Source organism: Elgaria multicarinata, chromosome 13 (genome assembly GCF_023053635.1).
Source record: "Elgaria multicarinata webbii isolate HBS135686 ecotype San Diego chromosome 13, rElgMul1.1.pri, whole genome shotgun sequence".
Lineage (NCBI taxonomy): Eukaryota > Metazoa > Chordata > Lepidosauria > Squamata > Anguidae > Elgaria > Elgaria multicarinata.
Window position 1 is genome coordinate 12513925 of NC_086183.1, and position 18387 is coordinate 12532311.

Below are 18387 nucleotides of genomic sequence, written 5' to 3' on the forward strand. Positions count from 1 at the left end.
TTTAATTTTTGTGACCCGCCCAGGGAGCTTCGGCTATTGGGTGGTATAAAACTGCAATAAATAAATAAATCTATCTATCTAATATCCCAAAGCACATCAGTAAATAGCATAATACCCAATCTATTGGATCAGCTGGAAAAAAGTGAAGCTCCACTCCTCATTGGGACAATGGAGGCACATCGCCGAGCAATGAAGACTCATCATGGTCAACATTTAGGCACTTTTAGGCTCTGTTGAAGAGGAAGGAAAATCAACTTTCCTCCAGAGCTGCAAATGCTGCACAATGGTTGTGTTTGGTAGAGGTTAGGAACAAAGGACAGGGCTTACCTTAAGGAATGTTTTCATATACAGGCAAAGCGCCACTTCCTTGGGACAAAAGAACATCCTCCATCTCGAGGATGCGCGTGCCCTTGTGGTATGCATCTATTCCCACGTACTTCAAATGAAGGTTAAAATGTGTCTGTAGTCGCTACTTTGGGATCGCTGGGTGTCTGTTCAAGAACTAGCACTTCCCTTTCGAATTGTTATGGAGCTATTTGTACACAAGGTGGCAGTGAAAGGCAGCTAGTTGTAGCCCTGCATGGTGTGAGAAACATGGGGAAATAAAAGATATACTGTATATGTACTGTGCTGTATGCAGGTTTCCACTACAGCAGCCTTCCCTACCCTGGTCCTCCCCAGATCTTTGGGACTTCAACTCCCATCAGCCCCAACAAGCATGACCAACGGCCAGGAATGCTGGGAGGTACAGTCTAAAACATCTGGAGGGGATCAGGCTGGAGAAGAGGCAGCTCCCCTACAGGCCTACAGTGGTGGCCAAAATTGCGGACACTTTTTGAAATGTTCGTGTTTTGCAACTTTTCATGCTTATAGGCATTGTAGGAAATTAAAATAGCAGTTCCCAGTCTCCTGCCGCCGATCCAGACTGCTGCTGCCCAGTCAGGCTTTTCATCTCAAACCTCCGTTTGGGAGCAGCTCTAGTCAGATGTAGCTCTAGTGATCTACATATACATGACATTAGGAGATAGATATATTTGGTCCCAATGTGTGTCACGTTACATTTGCTGATGCTGAACTGCGTTTGTTGTTTTAGTGCCGATTTCCACAGGTCAGAGTGATCCTTTGGGGCTTTTCGCAAGCCCTGTTTGTTTTAACCACCCTGGATAACATGGGTTCCCCACCAAATGTAGCCATCTTACTACTCATATGCACAAAGCACAAAAGACAAAATGTTCCACAAATATTTAATTTTATTTGAGAGGAGTCTTTCTCTCTCTCTCTTTCCTGCCTTCACTGCCGTTCCATAGCAGGGGGGCTCTCTGCTTCTCCAACGTGGCAACCCAGAACTGGAGTCTTCATTCCCAAAGAAGTCGTACGTCGGTTACGCTTAGCCTAACCCACCAGCCTCGCTGCTCTCCACCAGTACAATTCCCGTGCCGGAAAGCGGCCTCCAGAGATCACCCTCATGAACGTGTGTGAACGAGACCCCACGCCTCTCGTGCAAGAAATTGAACATCAAGACTCAAGCGTCTTAACATCTGCATACTGACACTTTTAAGTGACCTGGCTAAACACTATGTGGAGGGAAAGAAGGCATATAAAGTTCAGCAGCTCCAGTCGTTCCGGATGTCCCATGTTTGGTGTGGGGAGCAAGACCAAATCAACGTGTAGGGAAGCGGGGTGCGGGAGGGAGCGAATGGGAGCAAGCAGCCCACATTTCAGAAAGAGGGTTGCCAAATAATTAGGAACATACGCTGGAATCGTAGCAAAATATTTAAGGGGGGGGGGAAATCCGAGAAGTCATGAGGACTAGCAACGTTCCCCTGCAAAGGGGTTAATTTAGCATTGCCTACAACACTGCTGGTGGTGGTAGCGAGGCCTAGTTTAAAACAAAGCAACATCAAGGAATGCAGAGACGGAACCAGTAGGTGCTGAGAAAGGGATCAATGGCTCTTTGTGGGCTGAGAATAATAATTAACTCAAAGCAACAGGGGGGAAAAGCCCTCTCCCAATTGGTTGAGGAGGTTCTTAACCTCAAGGTTACGTATATCCACACTGATAAAGCAGATAAAGGTCTCCCTGCAGCTCGAGCTTCCAAGTCAGAAGGTCTTGTGCATATTTTATACCATGTCTGCAGCAAGTCTAAAGGGTCCAGGCATCTGAGCCAAGCAGCACCCACTGTGAGAACGGGTTGCTGAGATCCGGAGCAGGCATTCTGCTTCAGCAACTCCATCTGATGGGAAGGGAGAGCGTCGTCCTGGCTTCCAAACGTGGCCAAGACTTGCCGCCTCTTCGCCAGGTACTCCTCCCGCAAGAGAAACACGTCAAGACAGCTCCCTGGAGATCAGCCATCAGATCCTAGTGCGATGGAAGAAATGAGAGAGGGGGGAAACACCTCACCAGACAAGAGCACAGACAGCAAGGGGGGCCCTAGCTTAGCTAAAATGGTAGTAGTCTACATGAGGAATGTCGGAGGAATCTGGTTTGGGGGTGGAGCTATGTGTTTTTGCCAGCTCACAGGTCCCTGAGCTGGCTCAACTTGGTGCATACGGAGCTGAGCAAACTTGTGGCTTCTCACTTTCTCTCTCTCTTTTTTTTGGTGCAAATCCCGATTTGCACAAATTCACGGTTGGGAATATTTACAGAAATCGCGATTTCTGCAAAACCGCGGCCGTAAATAGGGCAATTTGCGCAAAACTGCAAGCGTCAATGGTGTTTTATGGCTGCATTTTTATGCGAATTGTGCTATTTGTGGCTGCGACTTTACACAAATCGCAATTTCTGTCAATACTCCCAACTGCGAATTTGCACAAATCGCAGCTTGTGGATCTTCAGAGCCCTTATGACAGCCCAAAGACTTATATTAGCATGTTGGAAGGACAAATGCTCACTTCCCATAATGCAATGTAACATCCAGTAATGCAATGTAACTTCCAGGTTATCTGAAAGACCACATTCTCCCATATGAGCCTCTGAGATCTTCTGGGGAGGCCTTTCTCTCAGTCCCATCAACATCCCAGGCACGCCTGTTGGGTACGCGCGAGAGGGCCTTCTCGGTGGCTGCTCCAAGGCTCTGGAACTCCCTTCCCAGGGAGGCGAGGCAAGGCTGGCTCCCTCTGTGCTACAGTTTCGGAGGCAGGCAAAAACTTTTTTTGTAGCCTTAAAAACGTGCTTTTAAGCATTATAAACACCTTCATGAGGACCAGAAACGTACGCATTTGCTCCCACCCCATCCCCCTGACTATTAAAAGGAAGCTGAGATTATTTGGAAACCAAATTTGGTGGCCTTCATTTGCTTCAGCAGCATGGAGGGATTACAGAAGTGCAGGCAGGGGAGAGGGTGTGAGCAAAAGGGGAAATAAAAAATATGGGTCAGCAGAAGGATCCCACCTCCTTTTAACCTTGGGGAGGGGCAGTGGCTCAGTGGCAGTGCCCACGTTTAGTATGCAAACAAGTCCCAGTTTCAATCCCCGGCATTTCCAGGTAGGGAAAGTTCCCCAGGGCTGAAACTACACAGAGCCGCTGCCAGTGCCTACCAGCTTTCCCCAACACGGTGCCCTCCACCAGATGCTTTGGACCACAGCTCTCATCATCCCCAACCATTGGCCACCTTGGCTGGGGCTGATGGGAACTGTAGTCCAAAGCATTGGGAGGGCACCAAGTTGGGGGAAGGCTGGTTGCAAACAACACTCGATGGATCATTGGTTTGACTTGGCGTAAGGCAGCTCTCCGCTGTCGTTGGGGCGGAGACGTGGAATCCAGAGGCTGTAGAAATGGCACTGGCCAGTGGTCCCCCTTGGGGTGGACAGGGAGGTCTTCCTCCTCAGCGCGGCCTTCCATAAAATGAAGGATCTATGCATGTCCTACAACTCCCAGCGTTCCCCAGGCAGCATGGTTGGTTGGGGAATGCTGGGAGTAGACAGATTTTTCTCCTGTCTAAACATGCATAGGATTGCACCCTAAAGTAGGGGTGGCTAACGTCTGGGCCTCCAGATGTTTTCGCCTACAGCTCCCATCAGCCCTAGCCAGCATAGCCAATAGCAAGGGATCATGGGAGTTGCCAGACCCTTTGCCCACCTCGCCCATTCATGCAGCCGATCACCTATTACCCCAGCCTTCCCCAACTGGCGCCCTCCTAACATGTTGGATGACCATGCAATTTGGTGGCCATCACGACATCCTAGGCTAGCGAATTCCATCGTGCAACAGTGCATTGTGCGCCAGTGTGGGGGATCCTGGTTAATAGATGCCGGACGTTGCTCTGCCACCAGGCTTGAATCCCTCTCTAAGACCAGCATTACCATCCCACCCTGAGCAGCTGTACAGGAAGCAGTAATGTGGAGCATGGTGGCAATTGCTCCTCTCGCACAGTCATGGGTGCCAAGCGGGCTAAGTTCTTCGGCACCTAACTGTACACGACGCTCAACATCTAAGGTCGTCCTCCGAGTGCCTACTCCGAGGGAGGCTTGGAGGATGGCAATAAGAGAGAGGGGCTTTTCAGTAGTGGCCCCCCAATTATGGACCGCCAACATTGTTATCGTTTCGGCACCAGGTCAAGACTTTTCTCTTCTCCCAGGCATTTAACAGCATGAGTTTTTATCTGACTCCAGAATAGTTGTTTAAAATGGATAGTGTCTGTTTTTATGCTTTTTAAGTTTTGCATATCGGTTTTTAATGTTCAATGTTTTAATCTTTGTAAACCGCCCAGAGAGCCTCAGCTATGGGGAGGTGTATAAATGTAATAAATCATCATCATCATCTACTGGGTGGCTCCCACATGCCTCCTCCACTCTTTTTGTGAGGGCTTTCAAGTCCATCACCACCAGGAGAGAGTCGGGGAGCAGAGGTTCTAAGATACCCCTTGCCCCCCCACTGCTCATTTTGGGCCCTCAACTCGGGTTCTTCCGAACCAAGTAACGCTGCAGAAGGAAGACGCTGAACAGCACTTCCAGCCCTGGAGAAAATCAAGCTCCCACAAGCTTTAATCAAGAATTCAGGATCACAAGCCTTCTCCCTGGACGGTGTTACAGAAATTCGGCTAGTCTCCCTCCCGCTTTCCTCCCCCGAGAAGGAAGATTTCAGCACCGCAAAAGTCACACAGCAACACAAAAGAGGCACGGCAAGAAACACACAAAAGACGTTCCTCAACTGGAGGAAGGAAAGCCCAACTAGCTAGAGAATACTCCCACTTTCACTCTGCTCAGCGTGTGTGAGAGCTTCTGGACTGGGAGGAGGAAGAGGAGGAGGAGGCTGGTAAAAATAACACTTCCCTGGGTTTTCAGATTGCCAGTTGGCACTTCTGCCAGAGGGTGAACAAGGAACTGGCTACTTCTCATTGGTAGCATACAAATGGTGGTGTAGTGGTAAATTCTGAAGGGCAGGCGCTCATCATGACAGAACCCATTGCCATGCCCCCAAGGAGAGTCCAGAAATGCAAGGGTTACAAGTTGTGGATCCATGTCTATGTCTTTCTGTGTGTGCATGGAATAACTCACCTTGGAAAAGTATATTGTTGCTGGGAAAATCCACCCTCCTCCCAGTGAGCATTATTGCAGCTAAGCTCAGAGAGAACAAGGAAGGCCTTAGCTAGACCTAAGGTTTATCCTAGGATCATCCCAGGGTCGTCTCTGCCTGCTCCCGGGATATCCTGTGTGTCATTTACATGAACAGGGATGACCCCGGGACGATCCTGGGATAAACCTTAGGTCTAGCTAAGGCCGAAGTCTGAGGGGGGTGGCAGATGATCCCTGCTAATAAAGAAGTCCTGGCACTTCGACCCTGTGAGCCCTGACTTCACTACATCACTGCATATCAATGCAAAGGCCATTTCTACACCTGCCTTTTTTTCCCAGGGCTCGTCCTGGGATCATCCCTGTGCATGCAAATGACACACAGGGGATCCTGGGAGCAGGCAGGGATGATCCCTCCATTTTCCTGGGATAATCCTTAGGTGTAGAAAGGGCCAAATGTTCCATGGCTGCCACCCTGCTTCCACCATCCAAGCACGCGCATGCGCGCGCACAAACACAGAGAGTTTCAGTAGCAGCCCAGTTTGCTAAAATGAACAGCACGGCTGTTATTGGAAGGGACAGAGACCACTTCTGCTTTTGGAAGACTCTGAGAAGAAAGGATCAAGGCAGGGGTCTACGGGTATCGCTTTATGTTATGGAGAGGGACCCATGCTTGGGGGATGCAGAGCATCTGCCTTGCATGCAGAAGGTCACAGGTTCAATCCTGAGCATCTAACACTCTTCCTGCCCTGCTGGCAAACGCTTAGGACGGACAGAGGGTTCTGACATTGGAGTCCTCTGTCCTTTGGGTGTCGAGCACATGGGATTGCACCCTAAGCTTGCAAAGAATAGGGGGTCAAGTAGTCCTAACTCCACCTCCTGGCCTCTGAACAAGCTCTCACGGGGGCTTACAAAAGTGTGGTTCATTCACCGATGGTTTTATCGCCCGTCACCTTGGGCATTCGGCAGCAAAATTAACAAACTGCAGAAATAATAATAATATCTGAAGGTGGAAGAAGGGGGCAGGAAGGTTTCTTCATGTGTCAGGATGCACACCAAGCTAGATGTGAGAGGGCATTTCGAGTGCCTCCTAGTATATGTAGGGACAGAAGGCTCAGTATGTTTGTTATCAATTTCCTCAGTATGTATTGTAATCAAGTTCCCATCAATGTAAAAAGGTGTGGTGGTGGTGGTAGGGAAGACATGAAATGGATGAAAATCAATTTAGGGAAAGGGTGGGCAAACTGTTGCTGGACTCCAACTCCCATCATCCTTGACTATTGCCTCCCCCTGGCTAGGACTGATGGGAGTTGTAGTCCAACACCAACTGCTGGAGGGCCACAGGTCTCCCGTCCCCTGATCTAGGACATCCTCCTCCCCCATGCCACATTTCAGCTTAAAGACGTCACATTCCACACATACGCCCTCGTGCAGAGAAGCAAAGCCGGCTGGGGATACAATTCAGGAGTCGCCATGGCGACTCTACAGCTTCGTATATTCAAGCGCTTCCTCCCTCAGTCCCACCACAGGGAAGCCATGTAGGCCAAGCGGTGGAGGGAAGCGGCCTCCTCCGGGAGCGGAGCGCACCACGCCACCCTCACAGGCCTCAGAGCCTGGCTACATTTTACACTCCTTGGGGTGCTTAAGGTTTTGACACCAAGAGGCAGAGAACGCTGGAGAGGAATGAATTCACGCACATCCCAGCCAAGCAGGGGCTGCAAGCCTGCCTTTCTCCTGCTGTTGCCTACTCCCCTCATGCCCCAGCTTTCCCCCTCCCTTCTCCCCCTCTTTTTTCCTTAGAGGCTTTTTATTATTATATTTATGTTCCGCAAGGCAGCTTACGTAGCCCTCCCCCCCCCATTTCATCCTCACAGCAACCCTGTGAGGTAGGATAGTTTGAAAATCAGTGACCCAAAGTCACCTTCATGGCCGAGTGGGGACTCGAACCAGGATCCCCCGAGTCCCAGTCCAAGGCTCTAACCGCTACACCATACTGTCTACATAGGCAGGCTTGCCAAAATGGCTTCTCCTCCACCTCTGTCCCCTCCAGCTTTCTTGGACCTTGGGGCGGCAAAAGCCTTCTGGATCCTCATAAGGCAGAGCTGCCATTATGTGAGGAAAGTAGCACGTAGCCAGGCCCTCAGGCCAAAGAGGTCAGCTCTGAATGGCTCGTTCCATCCCTCATCCTTGCCTTAGGGAAGGCCCTTCCTTTCAAAAGCAAACAGAACATCCCAGTTCCATGCCCTCGTGCACACACATGCACACACACAGAGTCAAAAAGTTCACAGCATTTGGGTCGAAGTGTCCCCATCCTCCCTCCCTCCCTCCACTTAGAACAAGACAGCAGAGGAAGAGAGAAGGATGCATTAAGTCGAATCAGGGCCAGGTTATGCATTCAGTAGAAGAAAGGGGTAAAGATTTCTAATAAATAAATATATATCCCCCTGTAGACAGAAGACTAGAGTGTCAGGGAGTTCAGCTAGCCTTCACTCAAGACACACTATTTTTCTATGTGCAGGGAGAAGCATTCAACTAGCAGGACCTCTTGGTCCTACCGAAGGTACAAAAACTGGTCCAGAGCCTTTTCTAGCTCTAAAGGAAAGAACAGCACTAGGGAACAGACTGAAGAGAAAAGGCTATTGTAGTATCCCTCAGGCATATGAGGTTTTTCCTGGTTCCAGAGACAGCCCATTACTTCCAGCCCGCTTCTTTTCACACACAGCTACACCTACTGCTGGTTTTCCTCTCTGACAGCAGGCAGCGTTGCAAGGGAGATACAAAAAATAAAATGAAATGAAAAATGCGGGAGATGGGAATTGGGGACATGATGTTAGAGACAATATAAAAACACCACAATGACACTTAAACATGCCTAATGTGCTCATCTCTCTCTCTCTCTCTCTCTCTCTTTTCTGGAGGGGAGAACACAGAGCCCTCCCATGCTCCAGGTAGGGGGAAGGTTCACTTTGGCTAAGGTTAGCATTGGGGTTAACGGGGACAGGAGAGGAATGTAAATAATTTGGGTAGGGCAAAATTGTACGTTTTGGGGCCAGGGACGGGAGTTCATTAATTTATTTGTTACATTTATATACCCCACCTTTCTTCAAAGGAGCTCTTTTTCTCCTCCTCTCCATTTTAACTTCACACACACACACACAAAAACCCACCACCCAAAATCCTGTGAGGCAGGTTAGCCTGGGAATCACTGACTGGCCCAAAGTCACCCAGTGAGCCTAATGGCTGAGTGGGGACTAGAACCCGGATCTCCTGAGTCCCAGTCCAACACTCTAACCACTATGCCACACTTTGTTGAGTGATGACCAGAGAGGAGAATATGTTAGTTAATTAGAAAGAAGAAGGTTAGAGGCAGAGTGGGATAAGATGGGATGATCCCCAAAGGACAGCACTTCTGCCCCTGTCCACAACTCCAGAACTAGCTTTGGCCTGGCTGAGAGTTTAAACTTGTTTGACATGTTAGCTGTTTTTAATGTTTTTATGGTTTTAAATTTTGTATATTGATTTTTAATGTTCAGTATTTTAATCTTTGTAAACTGCCCAGAGAGCTTTGGCTAGGGGGGTGGTATATAAATGTAAATAATACTAATACTAATAATACTACTAATAATAACAACAACAACAACAACTTGAACCAGAGTAAGGGAAGTCCTCCCTGTCACTGCAACATTGAGGGGGGGGGGAACTACCCCTGTTGCATAACAACCTCCCTCAGAGTTCTGAAGAAAAGACAGAAGCACCATTCCTTTTGGAATATGGTCATCCTAGGGTTAAAATTTTATGGGTTTAAATTTTGTATATTGATTTTTAATGTTCAGTCTTTTAATTTTTGTAAACTGCCCAGAGAGCTTTGGCTATGGGGTGGTAAATAAATGTAAATAATAATATTATTAATAATAATAACAACAATAATAATAACAACTCTGAACCAGAGTAGGGCAGGTCCTCCCCATCACTGCAACATTGATGGGGGCGGGGGAACTACACCTGTTGCATAACTACCTCCCTCAGAGTTCTGAAAAAATGGCAGAAACACCATTCCTAGGATTAAACCAGGTGTGGGGACATGGCTACATGCTATCTCTAGTATCAGAGGCACTAAGACTATGTATACCAGTTGCTCAGGGAGATGGGCAGCAGGGTGCTGTTACATCCGTGCCCTGCTTGTGGGATTCTTGGTCGACAGCTGGCTGGCCACTGTGAACAGGGCTGGATGGACCCTTGTTCTGATCCAGCATCAGGGCTCTTCTTAGGTTCTTATGACACCTGGGGCCCTCCAGATGTGGTTGGACTATATCTCCCATCATCCCTGACCACTGGCCATGCTGGTTGGAGGTGCTCAGACTTGGGAGTCCCACAACATCTGCAAGGGCACAGGTGTCCCTGCCCACATGTTAAGCCATTCATTCGAGAAGAGAGGTTCCTGGGCCTGAAGCGGATGCTACCAGCAGAAAACAGCCGCTGCCACTTCTTGGCTGATGTCACCCCACACTGGTTCTTTCCAACACCAGCCAAGCACCACCACCACCCACCCCTTTGAGATGTGCATGTGATTACAGACTCGGGACACAGAACACGAGCACACAAGCCGCAGTTTAGAAATCGGCTGGGCTTTCAACACAGCTGCTGTCACGCCAGTTAAACCTTGGAGCACTCCTTTTGCCAGACTGCCCTTGGAGGAGAGCCACCCGCTTAAGGAGGTTTTAAAAGCTGGAAAGGAAAGACTAGCAGGCCTCAGATGTCACGCCTCATGCAGATTTAAAAAAGAAAAAAAGTCGGGGGAAAGAGACGTGGTCCAAGGTCTGGGCAAAGGGTGACATTTTCTTATCTTGCCTCAAATTCCTCCCTCTGGTGACACCAGATAATCCATTCCTGGCTGACTCACTCTTTAAACCAGAGCCAAAGAAGAATTGAAATCAGGGCAAAATGGATGCAACCAAATCGCAGCCAGGTTTGCCGAGGGAGGTCTTACACAGGATAGCTTTCCCACACAGAGATGTTTTTTTTTCTATAAAGAGGTTTTTCTATTGTCCCAACTGGCTTGCACATCGTTGAAGTAAAAAAAAACACAGACTCGTGTCCTACAGCGCACATGACTGTGTCTGCGGGTTCTCTCACGGAAAACTACTGCGTGTGAGAGAAAAGTGTCGTGTGTCTCCCTCACAGCATTTGAACGCACAGTTTCATCTGAGGAGGCTGAGTTGGGGCAGGGGGGAACGAGACGAAAGGACAGATTGAGAAGAGTAGCAACTAGCTGGTGACTCTCCAGGAGCACAGACAGACAGAGGTGGCAACAGCAGAGGTGTAGATGAGAAACCCAGAAATACTAGGGTGTGCATGAGAGGAGGACAGTGCCTCACATTGACAGAAACCTACAAGTAACAAGGATATAGAAATCTTATAGTGGGTGGGTGTGAGAGAGATATTGTTTGCCACCGGCAAGCAAAAATACAATCCACTTTGAGGGCCAAATTACACATTATGTTACTCGTTCTGTCATTTTTTAAAAACTTTGAAGGAAACCCAGTCTAATATGAGACTGGGCTTCCAATATGGATTGGATCACTCTGGCAGTTACTTCACAGGAGTGAAGTACTTCACAGCAACGAGGATGATCAGGGGTCTGGAAACAAAGCCCTATAAGGAGAGACTGAAAGAACTGGGCCTGTTTAGCCTGGAGAAGAGAAGATTGAGGGGAGACATGAGAGCACTCTTCAAATACTTGAAAGGTTGTCACACAGAAGAGGGCCAGGACATCTTCTCGATAATCCCAGAGTGCAGGACACAGAATAATGGGCTCAAGTTAAGGAAGCCAGATTCCGGCTGGACACCGGGAAAAACTTCCTGACTGTTAGAGCAGTACAACAATGGAACCATTGACCTAGGGAGCTCCTGGGCTCTTCTACACTAGAGGCCTTCAAGAGGCAGCTGGACAACCATCTGTCAGGGATGTTTTAAGGTGGATTGAGCAGGGGGCTGGACTTGATGGCTTTATAGGCCCCTTCCAACTGTACTATTCTATGATTCTATGATTTTAGTAGGAGAATGACACAGAGGCAAAATATAAGCAGCATGGACAACGGAACGTGTACTTTGGCTGCGAGAGCGGAAGACGTGCCACAGCTTAGTGGTTGGCGTGTACCACTGACACAGCATAACCACTCTTTTGAGTGAGGCATCTGAAACTACAGCTTGACCCCAAACGGCAGGCAGTATAAAGAAAGTTAGAAAAATTTGGGGGAGAAACCCTCACGTGCCAAAAGCTTTGTGACTTTTTAAAGTCCCAGAGTCCTAATTTAAAGCAAGTTGTAATTTTGTGACTGGGGGGGTGGAGGGTAGGGGAAGCAGAATGAACCAAGGAAGAAAGCAACAGAAAGCCAATGTTGCCATCCAGAAGGAAGGAAGGAAGGAAACTACACCTGAGAAGAGAACACATATCTGGCTCAGAGGAAATGAGTCTTCGAAAGGTCAGTTATGTGAGCAGCAGGCACAGTCCCTGCCTTGGCACAAACTGTACAGAGTTTCACAGCATTCAGTAGCATATGGAATGGCCAGTCCCTGCGCACAGTCGGTAGTGCCGAGGTGCGAATGGGGAAGTGCAGACTGTGGCAGCAAAGGAAAGAGAAATGGTGTGTGGCAATAAAGGTGTGACGTGAGGGAATGGGGGGTTGGCTAAGCAAGAGATCCCTTTATTCCTGTGTTTAGGGAGAGAAAGCTGATTTTATCCTGCTTATATTCAAAGAAAAGGGGGGGAAAGAAGACAGCAGTTGTGTTAACAGCCAGCCAGAACTGCCATTTTGAGGACACATAATTCAAAATGGCTGCCTGTCATGAAGGAAGACTTCACATCCCACCAAAGGGTTTTGAACCCAATGGATGAAACATCTTTTTCCACCCACCCACCCACTTTTTAATATGATTTTTTTAAACTGCTCTGCTTTATATCATTAGTTATATCAAAATGAAGAACAGATGTTCTTCTGGGAGGACCATCTTCCTCTCTGCTTCTCAGAGGTCAGATCCTCTCTCGTAAGTAGGGTGACCATATGGAAAGGAGGACAGGGCTCCTGTATCTTTAACAGTGGTATAGAAAAGGGAATTTCAGCAGGTATTATATGCATGCATGCAGCACTTGGTGAAATCCCCTCTTCATCACAACAGTCAAAGCTGCAGGAGCCCTGTCCTCCTTTCCATATGGTCACCCTACTTCTAACCAGTGAAATGGTTAAGCAATTTTAGACTCTGGGTTTAATGGTTTTACCCCTCTTTAGAGGGTAAATCTAAATGTATATTATTACGACACTTCAAAATGTGGTAGGCCAGCTGTCCTGTATTTATAGGGCGGGGGGAGATGGGCCCTTGGCTTCTGCCCCAAAGTCCTACCCTGACGACACCACTCCTTGCTCCATCCACTGTTCCCAGAACCCCTTAGGGTACTTACAGTGTCTGATAGGTGCTGTCCTTTGATCGGAGGAACTTCACGACAAAAAACACGACGGCTTGGAGGCTGAGCACCAAGACGATCCCTCCGATGAAGCTGGCCGAATCGAAGCCTGGTGTGTGGAACTCAGGGGAGCCAGTGAGTGGTGGACTGACTGTCGTACCTAAGGAGAAACAAAGCACAAGGGCTCTGATGGTACGAGGCAAAAGGATTCACCACAGGTGACCCGCACGCTCTCTACCTTCCCATTGACCCGTGAAGTCACCGTGCTTCAGTTTTGTTGTTTAACGCTACATCTGAATTCTGTGCCAGGCCAAACAGCATCCTGGCAAGATAAAGCAAACGTATTCTGCAACCTGAATAAATTATTGGTGAAAAAGAGCCATATAGTCCAGCAACTCCTCTCTGCAGCCGTATGCTGAAGCGATGCTGAGGTGGAGATGATGGGAGATGCTGCATTTAAACACCTACTTTGACAAGACACTAGATCAGTGGGGAGGGGTGCTCAGATCCAGGGGGGAAATCTGAGCCTCCTGGGTTCCTCAGAGGGGCCCCACCCCCTTTTTCCGAATCACCAATCATTTGAAGTTCTCAACTTTTGTACTCCCCCCCATTTAAAAAGTTGAAGTGCCTCTCTTAAGGCTTAGGGACTAGTAGTAAGAGCTTTCAACTACAATACGCTCAGGATTCAACCCTTCAACCCAGCCCACCACTGGAATGAACCCCTCTTAGAACTTATCCAAAACTGAATTCAGCTGAAAGAAGTTCCCCATCCCAGCATGAGATACAAAAAAAAAAAAATTTCGTCAAGAGTTTGCATACTCCAACTTTTCTTTCTTTCTTTCTTTCTTTCTTTCTTTCTTTCAAAGATGCATTCAAACTTCGAGCCAATAGGTTTCAATCTGTTGACTCTAATCATGATGAAGTCTGGATCCAACAGTATGGAATCCACTGGTGAATACAAGCTTCAAAAATGAGGTTCACCATTTTCTGAAATTGTGAACTTTTCCCAATAACTCCATGATTTAGCTCCAAGATCCAGTACCTCCACAATATGTCCATCTCATCTATTCTATCTTAGGCTTGGTTTATGCATGCAGGAGAATGACTTGGTAGAGTGAACACTGATACTTTGGACTCAAGATGGGAGATCACATTTTTAACTCCTCCGGATTTATTTGTTTTTTAAAAATAAAAATCTCCCTGCAAGTAGAAAGCTTAGAAAAGCAGTGAAACAGGGCGGGCTAGAATTGCTCTTTCTGATATTTGGTGTTTTTTTAAAAAAATAATGAGGGAAATATTTTACAAAATGGCACTTCTCCCCCATACACACAGTCTGAAGTGGTACCGTTCACTGTACCATCTCAGGATTATCGGCATCGTATTCTGCTGAATTTATCAACCTGGCACTTTAATAAACATTTTACTAATAATATTATTGAAGAAGATTACTTGGTTCCGCCCTTGCCTTTGGCTGTTTTTTACTACTCTAATGTATCAACCAGACCGGAAGTTGAACTGATGACGTACAGCACCATGTACATTGATGGCGCTATATAAATAATAATAATAATAATAATAATAATAATAATAATAATAATGTTACTGCAGTGTCTCTGAATTTAGAGAACGTTTGCAGAGGGTTATTATCTTGTAAACTGGAGACACTCATTTAAGTCATCCAGTTTCACAGTCCACCTGCACTGTCCCATGTGAGTTCTCCTGGTCTGTCCACACAACCTACATGTGCAATGCCTTGTGGGCCATGCAACTTGCTTCACAGCATCACTTGCTGCTTTCCCCAAGGATGCTGCCCACACCTCGAGATAAAAACAAGATGCCCAAACTCCACGAAGCCTTTGGCTCAACTCTTAGGCCACAGCTAGACCTAAGGTTTATCCTGGGATCATCCAGGGTTCGCCCCTGCCTGAGCACTGGATCCCCTGTGTGTCACCTAGATGAACAGGTTTGACCCCTGGACGATCCAGGGATAAACCTTAGGTCTAGCTATGGCCTTAATCACCACTCCCAGTTGCAACCATGGCGTGAGTATAGGCATCTGCGTTCTCTCACATTCATCTGTCATTTCTTGTGGCTACCAGGAGGAGGGGCCTTCTCTGCTGTGGCACCCCGGCTGTGGAATGAGCTCCCTAAGGAGGTTCGCCTGGCATCTACACTATATCCTTTCAGACGCCAGGTGAAGACCTTTTTATTCTCTCAGCATTTTAACAGTCTATCAAATTAATTTTAACTTTGCTCTTCTAAATTTGTCTTTTAAATCGGTATTAATTTCTGCATTGCTGCTTGATTTTATCCTGGCTGTGTTTTTCTATTGTATGTTTATATCATGCTTTTATACTGTTTGTTTTATCGTTTTGAATGGTTTCCATGGTTTTAATTTTTGTAACCCGCCCAGAAAGCTTCGGCTATTGGGTGGTATAAAAATGCAATAAATAAATACATAAAATAAATAAATACATGTTGATTTGTGCACATATGATTGAATGTGAGCAATACAAAGTTACGCTTCCCCCCACAATTTAAGGAGGGCATTGATGAACTGGAGGATGTCCAGGGGAAGGCAACCAGGACAGTGAGTAGTCCTATGACAAACGTTTCAAAGAGCTGGGTATGTTAAGCCTGGAAAAGAGAAGATTAAAGGGGTTCATGGCAGCAGTGATCTTCAAATATGTAAGGGCAGTCAGGAAAAAGATGGAGCAGAGTTATTCTCTGTTGCCGTAGAGGGCTGGACAAGAACCAATGGGTGGAAACGGTGGGGGAAGCCGCTTTCAGCTTAACCTTAGGAGAAACTTCCCAATGGGAAGAGCTGCTCCAGACTGCCTAGAGTGGGAGGTGGTGGCTCTCCTTCATTGGAGGGACAGATTAGATGAGCACCAAGAGTCATTGGAATTATTACTCTATGATTACAGGATTTGCCCTTCCTCGCCCAAATTAGGTCCATACTGCTAAGGGAACACACACACACACACACACACACGTACAAAATTATGCATGGTGTGGAGAACGTGCACACGGAGACATTTTTCTCCCTCTCTCAAAGTACTAGAACCTAATGGGGTCATCCCATGAAGCTGATTACGGAGATTCAGGACGGATAAAAGGAAGGACTTCTTCACACAGCGCATAGTTAAATTATGGAACTCACTACCACGAGATGTGCTGATGGCCACCAATTTGGATGGCTTTAAAAGGGAGTTGGATAAACTCCTGGAGGAGGCTATCAATGGCTACTAGTCCTGATAGTTAAGTGCAACCTCCAGTATCAGAGGCAGGGAGCCGGTATACACTTGTGGTTAGGGAACATGGGTGGGAGGGTCCTGTTGCACCCATGTCCTGCTTGTGGTTCCTGGCCAACAACTGGTTGGCCACTGTATGAACAGGTTGCTGGACTAGGTAGACCCTTGGTCTGATCCAGCACGGCTGCTCTTATGTTCTTAACATATTCATCCTGCGTTACCCGTCTCTCCCTCCTTCTGGCAGCTCCCCCCCCCCAAAACAAAATTTAAGAGCATTAAGCACATTGCAGGCAGAGATCTGGGTTTGGTTGCTGCTCTGTCTTTGCTTAGTAAGCTTTGTGAAATGCCGCACGCAATGATGGCGCTGTATAAATAATAGCTCTTCTCTGGAGGGCTGAATTTCCAATATGAGCTTCTTGCAGGCTCCGTTCTGCCTGCGTTCGCCGAAGAATCCCTCGCGAGCAGTGAGAACAGGTCAGAGAGAGCCACGCAGCACCTTCAGGCGCGCTTTCAGCTTTCCTGACGGCGGAAGAGATTAGAGGGCTGTGTGCAAAAGGGGCCCGGGGCCTGCATCTCCCGGCCAAACCGACGCCGCGCTCGGCAGAATGCAGAAAGTGAAGCCCGTTGGACGCGCAAGTTGTTTTCCCCTTCCTGCCGCCCACGCTGTAGCCTCAGCTCTACGAAAGGCTGCGCTGCGAAGATTTTAGCGAGGAGGAATTCGCCTCTTCAAGAGCAGCCAAACCACGCCGTCGCAGAGCCGTCCTTGACCCGGTACCCTTCAGGTGGTTTGGAGTGCAACTCCCATTGTTCGCATCCAGCTGGCTGGGGATGATGGGAGTTGCAATCCAACCCGCCGGGAGGGTGTCGGGATTGGGGAAGCAGGCTGCAGCAGAAGAGCTGCCGGAGAAAGGGTCCACGAAGAGAACGAGGGCTCGTGCGAGGAACCACAAAAAAGGAAGAGACGCAGCAATTAAATGCAGGGCTGCAGAGGAAGCTAAGGAGAAGCCTCACCGCTCACGCAGAGATAAACGAGCACACAACTGCCCGTCGGGAGCCTGCGTCGGATCAATAATTCACAAGGCTTCAGGATAGAGTTACTCGCTTTAATTAGCCCAAAGTTCTCCCATTCTCGGTCTTCTTTTCGGCAGGAAGATTCATCCTCCCCAAGAGCACACACACACATTCATCTCTCCTTCACTTCTTTATTAACCAACCTTTTTTACAATGTTCCTTCGGCCTGCCTGGTTAAGCTTTCCCATTCAGACAGCACAGGTGCAGAAGAAGCTTACCAGGCGTCGCGGCGGCAGCAGCAGCAGCAACAGCAACAGGGTTTTGAAAATTAAGTCCCATAATTTCCATCTGCCTGTTGGAAAATCACACTCTGAAAGAGAGTTGAGCAGAAGTAGCAGCGGCTCTCAGTTTAGGACGCAGCAAAGACTCAATGAGGCGAAGGATTCTTTGTAAGTTAAAAGCAAATCCTTTACTGACAGTTGAAATAATTTAGTTATGGCAGCACATACACAAATACTCACAGGCGATCAATACACAGCAGCATACATCAAGATGGGGTAAGATGAAGAATAAAAAACAGCTACTTATATAGGCAGTCCTGTACAATGATGCAATCACTAATTGATTAATTGCAGAAAAATGCTTCCATACAATAATTCAATAAGTGTCCAGCTGAGAGCTTGACATTTAAGGGAATTACATGTTCTGCTGACTCCTCATTTTCTTCAGGTCTCCAGGTAATTGTAAAAATAGTGGAAAAAGAAAAACCAGATCCAATCCAGGATCCAACACTGCCATCTTAGTAGTCTCTCTCTCTCTCTGTGTGTGTGTGTGTGTGTGTGTATAGCAGAAGTCTTGGGGTCTCCTTAGCTGCTGCAACGAGCCTGGATGTTTTCAAAGGGTCAGTGCGGGCAATTCTCCAAAGCTCCGCTTGGAGGATCAGGAACACGACGGAAGATCAGGAGGGTGTGCTCTCCCCATTTCCTTCTGGCTTCTAAAAAGGGGATTTTGACTCGACCTTAGGAAGAACTTCCTGACTGTACAAATTGTTTGACCATGGAACAGACCATCTTGGAAGGCAGTGGATTCTCCTTCATTCAGTATTCCAAAGCAGCGGCCGAGGGTTCACCTATCCCGGGGGGATCACAAGGTA

At 47.7% G+C, this 18387-nt stretch overlaps 1 protein-coding gene across 1 annotated transcript in view; it reads right to left on the reverse strand.

Annotated features, from left to right (window-relative positions):
* Positions 1-1797: 1797 nt before the first annotated feature.
* CD164L2 (CD164 molecule like 2) overlaps positions 1798-18387 on the reverse strand; it is a 46278-nt gene continuing 29688 nt past the window's right edge. The window contains exons 5-6 of the mRNA XM_063140494.1: positions 12967-13129; positions 1798-2358 (exon numbers count right to left, since the gene is read on the reverse strand). Of these exons, the coding sequence (XP_062996564.1) occupies positions 2352-2358; positions 12967-13129 (170 nt within the window). The 3' untranslated portion in view covers positions 1798-2351. The remainder of the gene's footprint in view (positions 2359-12966; positions 13130-18387) is intronic.